This window comes from Myxocyprinus asiaticus, chromosome 37, assembly GCF_019703515.2.
Source record: "Myxocyprinus asiaticus isolate MX2 ecotype Aquarium Trade chromosome 37, UBuf_Myxa_2, whole genome shotgun sequence".
NCBI classification, from domain to species: Eukaryota; Metazoa; Chordata; class Actinopteri; order Cypriniformes; family Catostomidae; genus Myxocyprinus; species Myxocyprinus asiaticus.
The window spans coordinates 36,440,464-36,460,613 of NC_059380.1; the positions used below are offsets into that span (position 1 = coordinate 36,440,464).

The 20,150-nt window shown below is 35.0% G+C and overlaps 1 protein-coding gene across 2 annotated transcripts; it reads right to left on the reverse strand.

Moving 5' to 3' along the window:
* Positions 1-265: 265 nt before the first annotated feature.
* LOC127427917 (claudin-19-like) lies at positions 266-19,194 on the reverse strand. Of its 2 annotated transcripts, none has more exons than XM_051675859.1 (5): positions 18,424-19,194; positions 11,307-11,471; positions 8,555-8,639; positions 6,692-6,838; positions 266-1,245 (listed from the first exon to the last, which is right to left on the reverse strand). In XM_051675859.1, exons 1-5 carry the CDS (start codon positions 18,644-18,646, stop codon positions 1,197-1,199), a joined length of 669 nt encoding a protein of 222 aa, XP_051531819.1. In that variant the 5' UTR covers positions 18,647-19,194; the 3' UTR covers positions 266-1,196. The 2 variants fall into 2 exon arrangements, with proteins under 2 accessions (XP_051531819.1, XP_051531820.1); XM_051675860.1 differs by having other exon boundaries at positions 266-1,736.
* Between the last annotated feature and the right edge of the window lie 956 nt (positions 19,195-20,150).

The following is a 20,150-nucleotide window of genomic DNA, read 5'->3' on the forward strand; positions in this document are numbered from 1 at the left end:
AATAAAACGGTTGAAAAAATCAGATAGATTTTCATTGTTGGAGGTACCTGAGCCATATCCAGCGACCCGAATATTGGGCCTGTATCCAACGACCTAGCAACCACCCAGAACACTTTAACAACTATCTAGTGTTGAGGCGACAAGTTTTGCACAGGCAAAGCACCACTCACATTCCTTCAGAACATTTAAACATCTAGTTTTCATTTAAAAGGCTGCGGTTGAGGACACTCATATCTGCATATCTTCATCTGACACACAGTAAATATAACGTTGTGTAGTTTATTTTATTTTAAAACAGATAAACAGAAAAATGATACATCATATGAGCTGATACATGCTTGAATATTAGGTAGAATAATTTTGTGGAATGTGAACTAAAACATTTCTAATGACATCCTACTGACTGGCCGTTAACCCTGTAACCACTTTAAAGACAACATTTGTGATTAACAGTGCCTTTCAGTGCATGTTGAATACACATCATAAGTGCACTAAAGCATTTTTAAGCAATTTAAATTGCATGTGGGTCTCTTTCTAATGTACTATTTGAATGTTCTTGTTTTCCCTCAAAGCAAACTCAAAAGCGACAATCCCCTTATAATTTCTATACATTTTATGAACAGAATAAAGAAGATGATAATTTGATTTTACAACAAAGAAACGATTCATCTCACATACGACATCTTTGACAAACTTGCATTAGCAAACTAAAAGACATTTTGTGAGTCAAAATACAGTTATAGCTCAATAATACACTGCACATGTCAAAGATTTGCATTATAATTATTAACTGCATTATAACATACCCTGAATCAATGCTTTCCAGATGAGATATAATAGTTTTTTGGCAAGTATAACAAACTCCAACTGTAACAAAAAAAATGACATATTTGTCAAACACCATCTGACAAAACTGTTGTGGCTCACTCAACCTTATCAATAAGTAACTTATTTTATGAAGGTTACATACTACAGTACAAAGTCATGTTGTGTGGAATGCATTGCTTGGCTTCATGAATCATTGAAAATTGTCTGTATTACAGGGAAACATGCCAACTGCTTTTCTTTTTTGACTAAATTATTTCTTTAGAGTTTTAAATAGAGTTCTTCGCTTTTTTTACCCCCCCAAAAAAGAAGTGTCTTGTTTGTTGCCAAAATCTAACAGCTTGTGACCCACGAAGTCGCCCTCTCTCAAACTACAAGTACTGCTCGCCTTTGTCTGGTGGAGAACTTTTAACATTTGCTCTGCAATTTGAAAGAAAAACAAAACAGGTTTGAGTTAAAAAGAAAACGTAAATCGTATCAGAGAGAAATAACCTAAGGTCATCTACCAATAACGACATTCATTATGTACCAGATGTATTGCAATGAAACAGTCCATGTTTTTAGGGTGTTGTCACTTACATACTTCAATAATAAATATTTACAAAAGTGGTTTATGGGGTCACAAACATACGTTGGGTGTTTGGTGGATGTTGGGGGCAAGCACGCAACAGAAATGGGGTTGACAATTTTTCAAACACGTTTATTGATCAGATGTTGAAAAAAAGGCACACAGGTTTTAGGAACGAGAGTGTAGAGAGGACAATTGTCCAATCATAGGGACAAGTGTCCAAATTTGGATTCTAGGTGGGAGTAAGGTACACAGATACAGAGAGCGGAGCTTGGACAGTCCTCGAGTAAAGGCAGGGAGGGTTGGTCAGTCAGGGAAACTAGTCTCACTCAATAATTCATCCCTGAATTAAAGAAGAGAAGAAGACAGAAGAAGAACAGCATTAGAGGAACTTGAGACAGAGACAATTCACAAGAGCTTCTTGATTCATTTGGTTCTGCAGCCTTGGTTAATACGTTATTTGCCGTCACAAACAGGATTGTTCTTGATGGGTTAAATGACATGGAAATGTTAGGGAAAAAAATGGACGAAGAAAAGTGAATAGACTGCTTATTTTATATGCCATGATATCCCAACAATCTATTTCAAGGGAATTCTTAAAAGTAGGAGTTTTGACCAACTAGTTGATTAGTTCTACCACAAGTCAAAGCTTTGAGCCTGTATCGACTATTCGGAACTATGGCACTATAATTCAGTGACTGAAGGTTGAAAGTTCTTTTGTTGATATCGGTTTGTGCTTATAGAAATTCGAACCACTGCCCCCAGTGGTCGAAGCTGGAAGCATTGTTGATTGAATGGGAACATGTGCACTACAGTTTCCAGGTGAAATGTCCACAGAGTGGCACCATAATTGAGTTGTATTATGGAGAGTTCTCATAATGATAGCTGCACCAACGTGTGTGTGTGTGTGTGTGTGTGTGTGTGTGTGTGTGTGTCATTTTATTTTCTATGGTATCTATAATGGCCAGATATATTTGGAGGAAAGTAAAGTGACATGGGAACATGGTAGACAGTGTGGTGGGTTATTTACATACGGTAAACATTGACTAGTCAGCTACATTTTAGGAGGACTGGTTGACTGGTAAAAATGAGTAGCTGTGCAAGCCATCCATGGAAAGAAATTTACTAAAGATGATTACTGAGTTATGTCAGAGAGGTGTCCATGCACATTAAAGCATTTGTTCGTCAAGTTGTGTTAAAATGTGTTACTTTTTACCAGGTCCAAAAACTATCATCTCTTTGAACTGCTATGAACAAGGTACATAGTATTTTAGAGACAGGATTCAAGTCTTTCACTGTCTAAATTCAAAATGACTTTTTCTTTGAGAAAGATGCAACTTGCCCCATATCAGAAAATTCAAATCTGAATGATATGTTCTGCTTTTGTATTTCATTTTTTTTTTTTTAAATAAGGCTTATCATACAATGCACCAGATTCACAACAGTATTTGAGTGGCACAAAGATCATTATTACTGCACTATTACTGCCCACAGAAAGTTAGTGGTAAACATAGGTTTATTTAAACTTTTTTTATTATTTTCTAGTGATCATGGCAGCAGTAATTATATTTTGGAATCTATAGTAAAAGAACCTTGAATTTTTGAATCGAGCAAAAATTTTGCGGCTGTGTTAATCATTTCCTTAAATGTATAGTTCACCCAAAAATTAAAATTTGCTGATAATTTACTCTCCAAGATGTATATGACCTTCTTTCTTCATCAGAACAGGATTTAAGATTATTAGGAAAGTATCCCAGGTTTTTAGCTTCATCCAATGCAAGTGAATGGACACCAGTTTTTGACGGTCCAAAAAGCACACTTAGTCAGCATCAAAGTAATCCACTCAACTCCCGCAGATCAAGTAATATCTTCCGAAGTGAATCGATACGTTTGTGTGAAAAACGAATCGCTAATTAAAACTTTATTAACTTTAAAAAATCGCTTCCTGTAAACACTGAATGCCTCACGTCGCTGTTGTGTGACGTCATCACGTTGGCGCGTTCACGTGAGAATTCAGAAGTACTGCTCTGTTTACCACAGAGGAACATACTTCACGCGAGAGTTAGGTCAATTCAAACACCTACAGAGAGTTGGCGTAAGCGCCGATTTAAAGTTAAAAACATTTTAATTAGTGATTTGTTTTTCACACAAACGTATCGATTAACTTCAGAAGACATTACTTAATCGACTGGAGTCGTGTGGATTACTTTGATGCTGCCTAAATATGCTTTTTGGATCGTCAAAAATTGGTGTCCATTCACTTGCATTGGATGAAGCTAAAAACCTGTGATACTTTCCTAAAAATCTTAAATCCTGTTCTGATGAAGAAAGAAGGTCATATACATCTTGGATGGCCTGAGGGTGAGTAAATTATCAGCAAATTTTCATTTTTGGGTGAACTATTCCTTTAAGTGAATCGGGTGTGAAAACAACGCAGACAGCGCATGCCAATAAACGACGCTAGCAGTGCAATTCATTCTTAGTTACTCCCCCTGTGATAATTGTAACTCTCATATTCTGTTCATGAGATGCTGTATAATATGAAAAAACGACACATATTATGGTAAAAAAAAAAGGAACATTGGACTTTCCGTCGAAAGTACTTTGTCTAAATAACATGTTTACAGATTGTGCTATAAGTATTTGTCTAAAGTCCGCCAAGTCCCAATTCCCACATTGCAGTATTGGAACTTTGTTGGTCAACATGGTTTTAAATAATGTCCCCTATGGTTCTAAAAGAATTCCCTTGACTCCATCGTACAGTGAAAGTCTCATAGTTCCTGGTCTCCTCAATGCAGTGTCAGTATGACCATGGTTGTCAGGAACACATATAGCTGGCTAACAGTGCTCCCACCATGCAGAACAGTCCAGCCAAGGAGTAAAGCCATTGCACGTTTCTTATAGGCCATGTTCGGAATGGAATACCAGCTTACTACTTACTGTATACTGTGCAGTATACTGTATACTGACTACAATTTTTGTAATATGTGAAACACAACATGTTTTGCAATGATAAACATAGTATGGTACTGTGTTGTCACATGACCTCAATATGTTGCATATTAAAATTCAGCAAGTGGCGTCAAGTTACCATATTGAAAGTTATTTTGCATTTTTATTCTCGTTTGGTATAAAAATGTCATATCTTTTGATAATCTGATTAATAATGATAAAAAAGTCATGGCTGACGTTACAGTTCATTTGTCACATTGGAAATGGAAGGTCAAGTCAAATGCATTGCATTGTTGTATACATGTAGTGTAAATTTGCATACTGTACAGTATGCATGTTAAATACTGCAGAAATAGTAAGTAGTATGCATGGGCGTAGCAGCCCCCGCACTCTTTAAAAAGGTGATTTTGTCCCCCACACTTTTCCAAGCAAACCCCATACTGAGTCCAAATGATGGATTTGTATACAGTATTCTTTGCATTTTGTTACTTTGGGCTGATTGAGCGACCATCCAGCCACTCACAGGTAAGTTTCATGAGGCGAAACAACCCTTACGTAAAAGGCCATCAGTCAAACAGTCTAATCTACGAGGCTTCGTTCATTTCTACAAAGTTGCTTTCAACAATGCTCATTTATCCATGTTTTTATCTGCAATGATGTTGATCTAAATTAATAATGTAGAGATGAGGAACACACAAACGAGAGTTATTTATCGGCATATCGTTCTTGATTGGCAGCATTACGTGAAATGCACTGCAGAAAAAAAACAAAGGACAATCCTTCTTTTAAGCACACATTGTAAGTGGAGTTTATATCACTGCCTGAGTCTTCATTAAGTTATGCTTTTTACATTATGTTTGTGAGGTAATAGTTTGATCGGTTGTTTTTGCCAATTTAAGCAGATTACTTGATCTGTGTTAAATATGTAAAGCTATTTTTAATATCGACTCCTGTTTTTTACCTCTGTGTTGGTGTGCAGTCGACAAACTGTAGGAAAAAAGATAGATCTGCTGTGTTCTTAGAACACTTAGGCATTTTACTGAAGTGAATAGATGTGTAGACATGCTTTTTTATATATGAAAGTGTATGGACGTTATTGAAACACATTATAATTATTATAAGACTATTGTTATTGTCTTTTGATAAAAGTCATGCTGCAGCAGCACAAACAGTAGGGAAATGATAGATTTGCTTTGGTCTTATAATGTTCATAAACCTCTACTAAAGTCTCTTTGTAGGTCTGTAGACAAACAAATTTTATTGATTAAAATTTTCTTTTGATTGTTGATTCAGTGACTAATTAATTTCTCACAAGACACTCATTTGTCACCACCTTCTGACATCACCAGAAATGGTCACTGAATCATTAAATGGATCTAAACAAATTATGGTGAACGTAGTCAAAACACTCGAGCCACTTGGATACATTTAAATCCCACAATGCACAAGCACAGAGTAAAAAATAAAATTGTACACATGCACAATTGTCATTATTGTAATTGATTAAATAATTTATTCAAGGACCAGCTTGTGCTCAGTCTTTTATTGTCATGTGTGAAACAGAAGCAAGTGCTCCACAAGATGCCCTTTATTTTTGCAGAAAATTTTGCGAAATTTTGAATTATTTAGCAATACTGACAGCTGTCCGTCCCCACTGCTACGCCCCTGGTAGTATGCTCTTCTGAATAGAGCCACTGTATCCCATATTGGACATTTCTATTTCTGTCTCTTGTCTTTATTTACCTTTTATTTGCTCATTATATCACAAAATTAATCTTTTACATCAGTTAGACTTTGTTCCAAGATTATACAGACATTCACTTTCCATTAAAACACTTTGAGTGAACGTTTTTAATTTTCACTGAAATTTTACATTGAATTTTTTTTTCCCTGAAACCTAGAAACTTAATTATACAAAATGTCCAGTGTAAATGCTAAGCTTCAAATTGTTTTGGGGCAATTAAAAAGACCCCTTTTGACAAAAATAGGATTTCCTTAATTAAAAACCTTAATATGGTATGTTTGGAAAGACGTACATGTATAAAAAGTACAGAATTCCCGCATTCTTCGTGAAATTAAGCACTTATCAAATGCATGCTTGTATCTCTGAAAAAAAAAAAAAATATATATATATATATATAGATGGTTTTACCGCAGGTGTAGAAACTGTATTTGTCCATGTAATTGTTTAGCTGTTTGTTTGTTTGTTTTGGACCTGGATAAAATGGTCAGTGCGAGTGAGAAGTTGTACACATGGTGGGGAGAGCTCTGTCTCTCGAGCCCTCTGCTCTTTATATTTACAGTTTCTCCTTTTCTGCTGAAGTTTTTAGGAGTATTTACACATACTCTCTGGCTGTAGAGGGCTGAGATTGCCGGTAGAACTGCTGTCCTCTTCTGTCCTCATTTACGCAGGAGCAACAGAGGAACGAGCCACCCAACAACATTAAGATGGCAGCTGCCCATCCTACAAAGAGGGCGGGGCCAAACTCATACCTAAAAGAAGAAAGATAGGCCACACCTTCTTCCATAATCACAGGAGACACTGTTTATATAATATAAACAGGTGAATCTCACAAAATAATTTGCACACAATAAATAAAGTGACAATACAGTATGCTCATAACAGATAAGCACATTCCCAAATTCCACATTACTGTTATGTGTTTGGACGCTTTACTTTTGAGGTTTTTTTTTTATTATTATTATTATTATTACTATTATTAGTTTTTCCATGGTGATTCTCATTACTGTAATACTGATATTTTTTTATTTTTTTTTACTGTAGTACTAAAAAGCAAATTTCTTATGCAAATTTTATTCTCATCTCTATAATAAAGTATTTTACTGTAAAACACATATATTTACAATTTAAAAAATGTCCCCCATAAATTCCACATGACCATAATGTATTCAGATGTTTTAATTGTGCTTTTTTATTTATTTATTTATTTATTTATTTATTCTTTTCTTTTTTTTACTATTCTCATTGGTGATTCTCTGTATGTTTTTTTTTTCTGTAGAACTTATAGTTTTACAAAAAAGCACATTTTGCCCACAAATTTCACATAGTCGTAATGTATCTAGACATTTTTTTTTTCATTTTCACAATTTTCAATGATTATTCTCATCACTTTAATAAAGTATTTTTACTTTAAAACTAAAAAAATAAAAATAAATTCCAATGAGCAATGAGCACATTTCCCACTCCAAATTCCACATTACTATAATGTGTTTCAACATTTTACTTTTGAATTTTAATTGTAATTTTCACTATTCTCAGTGGTGACTCTCATTACTGTAATACAGTATTTTTTTTTTACTGTTGTAGTGATATTATTACAATTAAGCACATTTGCCCCCCTATTCCCACATCTTTGAAAGTTTTACTTTTTAGGTATTTTTTATTTTTTTATTTTACTATCCTCAATGGTTATTTTCATTACTGTACTACTGTATTTTTACCGTACTGCTAATATTTTTTTACAAATTCCACATTAGTAAAGTTTTTGCGGACATTTTACTTTTGATTTTTTTTTTTTTTTTTTTTTAGCTGTTCTTGTAATTTTCATCTTTCTCAATGTGATTTTCATTATTATAATACAGTATTTTCTTACTTTGCTATTAATATTTTTAAAATCAAGCACATGTTCCCATAAATTCCACATGAATGTAATGTGTCCAGATGTTTTACTTTTGAGCCGTTTTTTACTTTTTTTTTTAATTTATTTTCTTTGTAATTATTTTCACTATTCTCAGTGGTGATTCTCATTACTGTAATACAGTATTGTTTTACAGTATTACTAATATTTTTACTATATTTTACCATATTTATTTGTTTTTAGTTTATTACAGTAATACTGTAGCATACTATATAGTGCAGTATACTACAGTGCAATATAGCATTATTTTCACATAACACTAACAATAGTTATTTTTTATTTATTTTATTTTTTTATTTTTTTGCATTATGGTAATGAGAATTTTTTGGGGAAAATGCTTAATTGCCATGAAAATGTCACAATGCAAAAATCTTCAAGATTCAATTATTTACTTTTATAGGGATCTTCTATCGAAAGAATTACCTGTTTGTATACCAATTAAATCTGATTGCTTTAAATGCATTATAATTAATAAAGATGGTATGTTTCATGTATAAAAATAAATGTTTGTAGTTTCTGTCACAATTAGAAAGTCCACTGATGGTCCTACCTGGCATTAATTGGCGTTTTCGGGTCGAAGAAATGGTAGGACACCTGTGTGGCGTACCAGGACACAGACACTAGCGTACACAAACCTAGAGATGATAAAGATCACATGATCAGCACTGTCCAAGAGCACATCTCAGTTTGTTTTTTGCCAGGCTTTGAAAAGTGCAAATGTGACCAAACTAGCCATTTCCTGTTTACTTCTGTGTGTTTAAATCAGTCAGAAGTGATATAGGCTGCGTCTGAAACCAGGAAAATGCTGCCTTCGGAGGCTGTATACAGAGGTATGAGGTGACCAAGGCACGTCCTCATCCAGTGTTCATGTCTACTGAGATACCTTAATCTGTTAGATTTTTGAAGGCAGCATAGATGTATCCTTCACTGCCTATCAAATCCCAAAATCCTGTGCGTGCGGATCCACAGCGGTTGAGCTGAAGAAAAAAAAAAAGCCGGCCGAAGAGGCAGTTTACAGCCAGTTTATGTATAAATGTATGTTTTTATTCACTTTTTCCAACCTTTGATTCCATTTCTAGCAGTATTGTGCAAAGTAGTTTTGTAGCTATTAAATATACACTTGGTTATCGACAAAACTCTCTTGATTTTGTTCTAGATTATTAGACCACTGTGGTTCGATTGGATTAATGAAGCAGACGCGTTACCTTTAGTGGACACCAGATGGCGATAATCAGTTGCTGGTATCCTAGCAACGATGTGACATTATGCTGCCTCAGTAGCCTGTCCAAAACCAGTTTCTGGGGGTACCTTCATATGCAAACGCTGTCTGTTGAGTGATAGGGCAGCGAGGCAACAAGTCAGCTACCTTTGGTTTCAGAGGCAGCCATAGTGACCGAAAACCAAAACAGACCACAAGAATTTGGAATCTAATGAAAGATTGTCAATTTTATTTACCAAATCTAATTTACACTGAATGATTTACAGGGCTGAGGTCTCTATATGGTTGACCTCAGGGTTGCTCATTCTTAGCACAGTTACACTCTCACTGAAATAAATAAGATTTGTAATGATTTTGTTTAAATTTTCTCTGAACTATGTAGGCCTAAATTTAGGGATACCCCGATACCAGTTTTTGGAGAATCGATCCTTCCTATTCGGTACTCACCGATACTGATACAGATACCCTGTTTTTTTTTTTTTTTTTTTTTTTTTTTTCTGAATTCTATATCAACAGTTTATTTCAATTTAATCATCAAAATGGTATCTAAATAAATGAATTCATTAAAACTTTAATCAAATGAAAGTAAAACAATACATCTTTAATATAATATTATATTATTTTTAATGAAATTAAGTGCTTTTATACAGAATCCCACAGCGCAATCCAAAATACAACATTGGAACTATTTTTGGTCAAATAAAATGTTGCGCAACAGATGTGAGATATTGCTTAAATATAATATAATTATTACATTTATTATCCTTATTATTTGTAGTTGTAGTAGTAGTAGTAGTAATATTACAGTGAATATCACATAATTATACAGTAGTGAGTGATATATTTCTGTCATACTTTTTTCCATTTAAATGGAACTTTACAGCATGAATATTTTGATTGTTCTCCCCTGGAGGTGCCCTTTGGATCGCAGGGCCAGTGTGATTATTACACCCCAAAAGGCTGTTATTTAATTAAATAAATATGTAGTCTGTATTTGTTGCAAGCTACAAAGTGAATTAACGCTCAACTCACTGTCATTTGCTACAAACAGAGCATGTAAAGCTCCTGATGATGTTTTCCGTATAGATATATCTGGTTTTCCGTGTATGAGCAGCCGGCTTCACACATTCACTTTGAAGCGTGCAGCTCATGCAAACTATACTGCATATTTCTCTCATTAAATTGCAGCTTTTGCGGTTTAATAATCACACTAGGACATACATTGATTTTAATTTGTGCGGTGAATATTTACACAATAACATTCGTTCGTCAGATGGTATCGATTTTTGGTATTGGAGAATTTTTTATGAGTACATGAGCGCATTATCGGACCCAATTCCAGTACCAGCATCAGTATCGGGACATCCCCACCTAAAACTTTGTTAGTATGTTGACTGCTGTGAATAATATTGGTACAGAAGTTATTCTGGTATAATTTCAGTAGCACTTTACAATAAAGTCCTGTTTTTCAATGTTAGTAAACACAATAGTTAACAAACTAATATTGAACATTAATTGTAAAGCATTTATTCATCTTAATTAATGGTAATTTCTACAGTATATGTACTAATAAATTAAACATTGTATACGTTAACATTAGTTAATGCATTATGAACTGACATGAATTAACAATGAACAAAAGCATATTTATAAATTAGCATTAAATAAGATGAATAAATGCTGTACAAATTGTAATTGTTAGTTCATGATACCTAATGCATTAACTAATTTTAATGTAAATAATATAATTGTTAGTGTTAACATAATTTCAAATGGTAACAAAATTGAACAGTATATATATTTTTGATCTTATCACTCCTAAAAGAGAACCAACCCCCAAAATAAAAAAAAGCTAAATTTTCTCTGTAATGTTGTATAACTTTCATCAAGAACATTAACTAACATTAGGTGATTACATTGTATAATTCCTAATAGATCATTAGTTAATGTTCATTCAAATAGTCAGAATTGTACTAAAAATGTTGAAAAGAAATTTGATATGTTTTACACACAGTAGATCTTCTCCATGGTCTGTATGCAATACCTTTAATGTGAATGCGTTTATTCTGGGTGTGACCCTCACCTGATAGTAGGAAGAGTATCCCACCGGAGATGGCGATTTTGCTCTTGGTTGATGGGTTGTTGTCACCCACTTTCGTACATTTCATTCCAATGACACTCACAATGATTGCGATGAACCCCATCAGCACCGAGATCACCATAAGAGCTCGACACGTCTGAATGTGCACTGAGAAAACACACAGATTATAAAGCTGAGGTTAGTTGTGAACTCAAACCCTTTTTCTGAGTAATTTCTACAACAAAGCCATGTGTAAACCGAGGGCCCCACACAATTGCAAACCAATCCTTTTCTTAATCAGTATCTGTCTTGTTTTCCAATAAAATATAATAAAATAAACCTCAGTATTTTTACTCAATTTCTTATTATGCTGATTATGTCTACATCTGACCCACTAGATAAGTAAAACCTTATATGGGTTTTTCAATGATGATACTGAGCTCCTCTACATGCACGATTTTACTCCAGTTATGCTTAACAAGCTGACAGCATGTGGTCATGCAAATGCCTTAACTATGTTCTTTTACCTGTGTTCTTCTTCAAAAAATGAACTTTCACTATCCTCATTTTTACTGAATCCTCCCTTCATATTACTAAAAAAAAAAATGCATGTAACCAAGTGAACTTTTACTGAACTTTTTCAATAAAAAAGTGTCTTGTTTTGGTTTAAGGCTTTACTTAATCCAGTTGTGTTGGGACAAATTGAATAACTGAAAGCTTTAACTGAAACCGCAGGGATTTCTAGTTCCTAGCACGCTTTGCATGGAGGGAGTAAATGTTGAAATTAAGTGTTTTTTATCTGTTTTTGTGCTAGATGAATACAGACTAGTTAGTATTTAATGTTAGTTATGTTGACATTTAGAGGAGTTTCTGTAATGTTAGAATGTTGGGGGTTATAATGGTGGTGTAAAGTGGCGCTTGAGCATAGGTTGAGGAGAACTATTGCTTAACACTTGTATATTTGTTTGTTCAATATGCAATTTCTGTGACACTCTCAGTAGAGAGGTAAGAATCAACTTTGTTGTGATTCAATGCCATACATTTACCATGTCCATGCAAACTGTTGCTAACCAGTTGTTACTTAAAGAATAAACTGGAACTTGTGTAAATTCAAGTAAGACAAACATATAATACATAACACTAACAAATTCGAATGGTTTGCATTTACTCAGAGCTTTTGTCCAGTTTACTTGAAATTCTTTGTTCACACAACTGAGCCGTGGCTTATCGGAACTACTCAACCCAGTAGCATGGAACCACTTGACACTGCATTTTTAAAGTAAATCCAACAGTTTTTTTTTTAGTGCAATGTGCGCAAGTGTTGTGTGTTCAACTGTTTACATTTTGACCTCAATAGTGAATAATCCAAATGATTTCAAGCCTCATGTAAACATGGTTTTCTTGCATTGTCGATTTTTATTTTTTGAGTTGGTGTGCGTTTAAACGCACTCATTGATGTCTAGTGAGCAGGGTGGCTGATGCCCAATATAATAATATATAATTATTATATAATTAGATAATATATAATAATACAATAACCACTTTCAGTATGTAGTAATTAAATTCAATAACAGCAAAAATTGTTGAAATAAAAAATAAACACCTATTTTAACTAATATTTAATATGTACAAGTTTGAAAACAGAAATTGTTTAATATCCAATGACAAGACTGTATGTAGATTTTGGAACTGACACATCAGCCATGTAAACACATTTATCAACCGATAATCTCAAACAGCAAAATGTCGGCCAATTATCAGCCTGGCTGATATATATTGGTTAATCACCTCTTAAAACCCTCAGGATAAACCTTTTAGCGTCTTTCTGCTAATTTTTTTGTACTGTGGCAATTTCTAGCTGCACTATCACATCAAAATTCCACAGATAGCCCACACGGTGTTCAGTTCATGCATAATACTGTAGGAGTGACATTTTTACATGTATCACAGAGAGGAGATTACTGTGGCTTTTTCCACATAGAAGGATTGTCCTCCTATCTCTGCTTTTGTGTGATGACATGTAACATGCTAGCTTAGCAAAAGAGAATCACAGTAACTTCAAGATGGTGACCACCAACCCTTTTAAACATTCTACTCACTGTCCCTTCAAAACAAGAGGTCAGATTGTCCACATTTAACTGCAATCACCTTTGTAGACCGATTTTCTGCTTCCTTTCAAACACTTGTGTACAGTCCACAGTAGTTGAACTGCACCTTTGAAAATGCGTGGCATCAAACATGAATCGAAGCCATAAAATACATTTAACAGCATCTCAAAGAGGTTTAGAATTGAGACGAGATTATCACACAACTTTTGATGTATGATTTATGAGTGAAGATGCCGTCTTTGAGGCAGGATTTTAGTAGTTTATAAGAGACCTCTTATTTTCGCTCCTTTCATCCTTGTTTTTTGTTTTGTTTTGGGGGTTTTTCATGATTTGTATGGAAAGCGTTTATCTTGCCCATATGAACTGCTACTGTGATCCCAAGGTCAGGTTTGAATGGGAATAGTTAGACTCAGGGTGAAGAGAAGGGAGGGGTTGGGGGCACAGGGGGCGTAGTCCTCCTACAACCCTTCGCCCAGTGCCAAGGTTGGCAGTGCCTGGCACAGACGAAAGGAAGGCAAGCGTGTGTACAGCGCTGAAGAACATGCTTCGAGAAAGGCTGGATATGAGGCCCAGGCATTGTCTATTGTTTGTGCATTTGTGGGCTGTTGCAAACGTCATTGAAAACATCTTTCAATGCATTCCTCATACAAATTAGTTGTTTATGACGTTGTAATAATTTTCAACGCCTTCTCTGCAAGGATTTTTTCTGAACCCCTTATACTTGTCCTTACAGAGATCATTTATTAGAACAAAGATATGAAAAGAAACTTGTTCACACTGTACACAGTACATGGTATTTAATATTTAAGTGCTTATCAATTCAATGCTGATCTAAAACGTTTCTATTTAATATATATATATATATATATATATATATATATATATATATATATATATATATATATATAAATGTACAGTATATTTCCAATACAAACATATTTCTGCATGTACTGCACAGCATTTTGGACACTATGAATATGCATTGGATTGTAAATAGTGATATTTTCTTCTCTAAGATTTATGTTTTTATTTTTTTACTACAGTACTTTTAGTACTGTGAAATTCAAAACAGTAAATTTGCATTAAAACATTTATTACACTCTCACTAGTCATACCAGTCCCATCACATTGTCATTTCCAGCACATCTTAAATTCTGTATTGGGTTCAATAGAATTCTATGCTGGAAATGACGCTGATGGAAATGAAATTTTTAATATTTCTGAAATAAAAAGGCTGACTTTTTTGTCTTGCTAAGGCTAATTTCATAGCTAACATTTTATGTATCCTCAGCAGCGGTCTTAAACACCACGCAATTGCATGGGGCCCCGGATATCGGGGGGCCCCCGCCCCGGTAAGAAAGCTCCTTAATGTTGTTCTGGGTATACGCGTGAATACGCTGTTGTCAGCGCTTTCAGAGCGAATCATGTTAGAGGTCCGGCAGGTACGGGTCAGTTTTTCAAGTAGGACTTTGGGTTCGGGTTTGTAATTTATGAAAAAATATATTGGCCTTCCGAACTTGTTTCGCACATGCACTCTCACTCACAGATATGCTCGAACAGAAAAGTTATGGGCCGTTCACACCAAACGTATTTTTGTGTGCGTCTGCTCTGTTTTTCAATTGATTTTCCTATGTAAATGCGCAGGATGAACATCCTTGACTGCTGCATCACGTCTCGCACATTTCAAGACACAGTGTCAAGTTAATAAGAACTTCAGGTTTCAAAAACGCATGTCAACACTTATGTTCTGTTTAATTCGTTGCGCAGCATCTAGATGGTTTTTAGTGCATGTGTCACAAAGATTTAACGTTCTGAACAAGTTCAGGTTGCAAAGAGATGACTGTTACAATGTTTAACATTATTCCAGATTGCTCTGCCCCAAGCAAAGTTTCAGCGCTTGATAAACAGCAATGATGTTTTTTTCCTTTCTGCTCTAGTGTGCTGAGGGGCCGCTGTGCCTTGTATGTTTACTGTTACAGTACTGTTACTAATGTTTCTTACGATGCTTACATAAAATACTGCCTTTTGCAACATGGTGAACAATACACTGCAGTGTTAGAATATAAGCTCAAGGGGAAAGTAAATAAGACAGGAATATATTACTATTGTATACAACAAATCCTAAAAGTAATAATAATAATAATACTGCATCATATTATAATGACAAACTGGACAACAATAAATAATTGCTGGGTTATAATATTAATTAATAACAACTGAATTCCAAAATGTTATTGAGTGAAGTAGTAGGTTTTGCACACCCTGTTAAAAAAAAAAAAAAAAAAGAAAAGTGTTTTGTAAAAATGTATGTAGGTAAATATTGCTTTTTAATAACTGTATTATGGAAAAACTGGAAAACATGCATGAATTATCTTTAACTAGATTTCTATTTCATTAAGCATTTTGAATGTACTTGGCTACAATGTCTGATAGAATGAATTTAAAATTATGATTTAAAATCAATTTAATGTAATTTTTTAAGCAAAACATTTTTAAATGGCGCCCCGGGTTAGTTGGTTGCTTGGGGCCTCAGAAATCGTAAACCCGCCCCTGTGTATCCTAAATACTGTCGTGTGTATTTTGTTGGTTCATGTTTTACATGTCTTTTATTTTGAAATTCTAGTTCCTGTTTCAGGTCATGTGATTCCCTTGTCATGTGATTTCATGTTTCTCTCCATGTTCATGTGTCTTGTTTTCATTGGTTGATTGTCTTGTTATCTTGTTTAGAGTTCTGTGTGTTTATTGGTTATCTTTGTCATGTGTTCTCCCATGTCATGTATTTAAGCCTCATGTTTTCCTTTGTCCATTGTCAGGTATTGATTGTTTGTATGTAACTTTATTGGAGAGTCAAGTCTATGTCAAGTCTAGTTATGCCAAGCCAAGTTTATGTTATGTCAAGTTCATGTTTATGTTTACTTCATGTTTGTAGTTAGGGTTTGTGGAATACACATTGGAATAAATTTGCACTTGGGTTCTTTACTTCATCGTCTTTGTCATTGCCAGTGCCAGCAACAACGTTACAAATACGCACAATTAAATACGCACAATTTGGCAAAATTATTCATTGACTGGAAATGATGCACAATAAAAAATATTCTGCTCACAAGTGATATTTACCGTGATTGTTTTCTTCAAACATATTTTGTTTCATAGTTCATCTAAAAACATTTATAACAATTATTTTCGCACAATAAAGGTTGAAACAGATATCTTTATTTCAGTCTTTGTTTAGATTATCAGAGTTTTAAATGTCATAATTTGTATTTTATAATGAATTCTCCTAGTTTATTATTGAAAGTGTGGGTCTGGGACAAGGCTAAATCAATATAAATCTATACATAAAAAGCATTTGAAAAGTACCAAAAATAAATGATGAAGGCCTGGTAAAAAGTCAGATAGTCCCATCACCCTTTGTGGGATGAGGGTAAAAGATTCCACCACGAGCCGTGCAGTACTCACACTGAGAGCAGCCTTTGTGTGTGAGCGGTTAATGCCTATGATAGAAATACTACGAATGCCAAAATATTTGTTGCTAAACCTCACAGTGATTAAAGGAATAGTTGTGCAGTTAAATCTTTGGAGATTTAACTATTCTTGAAGATAGATGATAATTATTGAGTCTTTGTAGAATATCAGTATGCAGTATTCTAAAAATAATGGAGAGTGACACAATAACACAGGTTAAGGCCATGACGCGCTATTCTGAACCAAACTTTACTAAAGATTTTCCAGTGGCATAAATAACAATACAAGCGCCACCTAGAATGTTTCACAATAAGTGCAGGATAAACCAGTTTCTGACAATTAATACATACAGCAACAATAATTTCTTCTGATCAGTGTATTTGCTTCTGAGTACTTCAAAGCAGTAGATTGTTTTAAGAAGAACAAGTCAACATAATATTTGCTGAACATAAACTTTCCTTTTTGGGTTCTAATTGGAACCTTTACTTTCAAGAGTCTACACCAAAATGGAGAGTGTGTTTCCTGTAAAAAAAAATAAATAAATAAATAAAATTAAAAAAAAAACTATTTTAGCTATGTTTGTATACGATGGTTGTCTTAAATTGTGGTCTTTATGGATGGTGACAAAATGTTTGCTTTTCTATAATCTCTGCTAAACCGCAAAAAAAGAAAACCTGTGTGTTGTGTGGGGATGTGCATTCTGAACATATCTTTGGTGTTTGCCTGAACACTGGCCTTTTCTTCCCAACACAACTGCCATTCAATGCAACAAGACAATACACTGTTATTACAGCAATAATGCTGAATATAAGATGGCAAACTCTGAACAGTTCGATCTATATGTCTTTTTTTTTGGTTGTTATTGTTATTACGAAAACTCTTCAGAACCATATTTTGTCTCTGCCTGCACTGTTGTAATATCTGACCACAAATCACAAACAGATGTGATGCCATTTGTCAAGGAAATACAAAAAACAATTAAAAATGCACAGTCATCAGCCACCATTCATAATGGATTGTTTCAAGATGTCTTCATTTTGGGACCATCCCAACAGACAGTAGAAATAGATGAGAAGTGACTCCCTCTGATTAGATGTAACAAGTCACCGCAAAATTGACAATGACAGTGGCGCTAAATGTTGATTAATCACTGTGTAATAGCATTCCACGGCATTTCAACAGTCTGGTACACTCAGCGCCTCAGTGAGGTTGGTGTCACATAAGACTTTTATTACGATATGTCAAAACTCACATATTTTAATTTGATAGATTAAACCAGTTGATTAAATCCATGTGTACACAGCAGCTCTTGGAGTTGATTGCATTGCTTTTTGCCACCAACTTCCTTTAGCCAAAGAATCTTGATGTAATTATTTTTTTCATCATAAGTGCTTTTAATTTGAGTCATATATCAAACTTTAGATTCATGGAATTAACATACTAAAACTGAGAGCACCATATGACAAAGTTATGGCTATTAAGAACTTGGTGAAACCCTACAGCATTACAGGAATGGTCGTCAACACCTTTTGTCACTTGGTACTTACCATCCAGTGATAGCAAGGAGTCAAAGATCTTGCATTGCACCTGGCCTGTACTCTGTGATGCACAGGACATCCATAGGCCCTCATATAACCCCACGGCCATGATGATGGCGTCCCCTGCGTACGAGGACTGCTTCCATTGGGGCAGCACCGTAGTGGAGATGATTCCAATCCATCCACCCAAAGCAAGAAAGTAGCCAAGAAGCTGAAACCCAGAGTTGGCCATAACTGTACTTAAAATTTTTGCTTTAGAGTAGAATTAGGGTGAGTTCAATCAAGTTCTCCAATCAGGATGCCAACTTGGTATGCAGGACTTCAAAAACACCTGTTGCAATTCCCTCAAGAAATTTCAGACCAAAGAAATTCTCCTTACTAAAACATTCACTCCAAGAAAACCTGCCCAAAACGTTCTTCAAGTCAATAAACAGTCAACGAAGTCTGTCGGATTTTCACCAACTCTTCATTAACTTGCGGTATCCTTTTGTGTCTCACGGTCACTTCAGGATCTCTCATTTAGAAGTTTCTTCTGACATCCCCTGATACTGTTTTCCGAAACTCAAGCAGTCCTTCTTGGTTTTGCGGCGTTTGTGGCCAATTACGTTCTTCAGGTTCCTCTCTGAAGGTACTCCAGCCTAGAGGCTTCTGCAAGCTGTAGAAAGAGAGTTTGGGATGGCCAGGGTTGCTGTCAAGATGTGGCTGAATGCGGCTCTACTGACTGCATAGCTGTTCTTGTCTCACACCAGTGCCTCTGGATGGTGTGCAGGGGGCAGAGCAGCAGGAATGGGGGAAAAAAGAAGGAGAATATTTCACGGACTTGAAAAAAGGATTGACACACTGAATGCAGTGAGGGGTGGAGTGTCAGGCTGGTGAATACACTCCGATTGGTGTTTCAGCTGAGAGCTACGCCTATTGAACATAGTGAAGGAGGGATTAATTAAGGCCAGATGTCACTGATGGAGTCAACCCGCAAAACTGGTATGTTGCATTGATGCATTGAAACTTGCATTGAATGGTGACTGGAGATGCCAAGCCTCAAAAAGGATGCAAAATTACCATAAGAGTATCATTTAAGTAGTTTAAATGTGAGCCAGTGTGAACAAGCTTCTCTCATGAAGTCTTGTGAACACACCTGTAGACTGTGGAGCTAGTGCAGATGCAACGATGACTTCAGTTTTGGATTGTTCCTCCCACAAAACCATTGTATGGCTTCAGAATACTTTAAATATAAAGTTGTGTGGGCTTCTTTCATGATACATTTATCTCCAGTAACCATTCATTGTCATTGCATGAAGGAAAAAATAAATAAAAATAAAATGATCAAGGCATTCTCCAGAATTTCTCCTCTTGTATTTCACAGAAGAAAGCAGCCTGATCTCATAAAAATTACGTGACTGTTGCAACAGTTTGGCAAAATTATATTACATGGTTCATTACATGTATCGTTGCACTAAAAGTGACTTAAATGTTTTCGCAAACAGATGAGGTTTTTAAATGTTTTGCTCTGTCCAGTTTTAAATCAACTCAACCTGCATCCCTAAACTTAAACCTAAACCTAACCAATAGTGTCATAAAAAGCAACACTTTCAGCTCATGTGTTTGCATGGACTCAAACTTCAGGACTCATACCCCAGTTCTTTGCATCGCAAGCCAAGTGCAACACTCTGTCAGTTGCACTTCAACAAGCTTGTAAATGTAGTTGGTAATGTAATGCAAACATTAAAATGTACCTC

Excerpts from the sequence above, each read along its gene's own strand:
- LOC127427917 (XM_051675859.1), bottom strand. The coding sequence starts at position 18,646 with ATGGCCAACTCTGGGTTTCAGCTTCTTGGCTACTTTCTTGCTTTGGGT. Across the intron at positions 6,839-8,554 it reads AAAACGCCAATTAATGCCAG|GTATGAGTTTGGCCCCGCCC; the intron begins GTAGGACCATCA and ends TTCTTCTTTTAG. Across the intron at positions 1,246-6,691 it reads CAGCCCTCTACAGCCAGAGA|AGCAAATGTTAAAAGTTCTC; the intron begins GTATGTGTAAAT and ends TTCAAATTGCAG.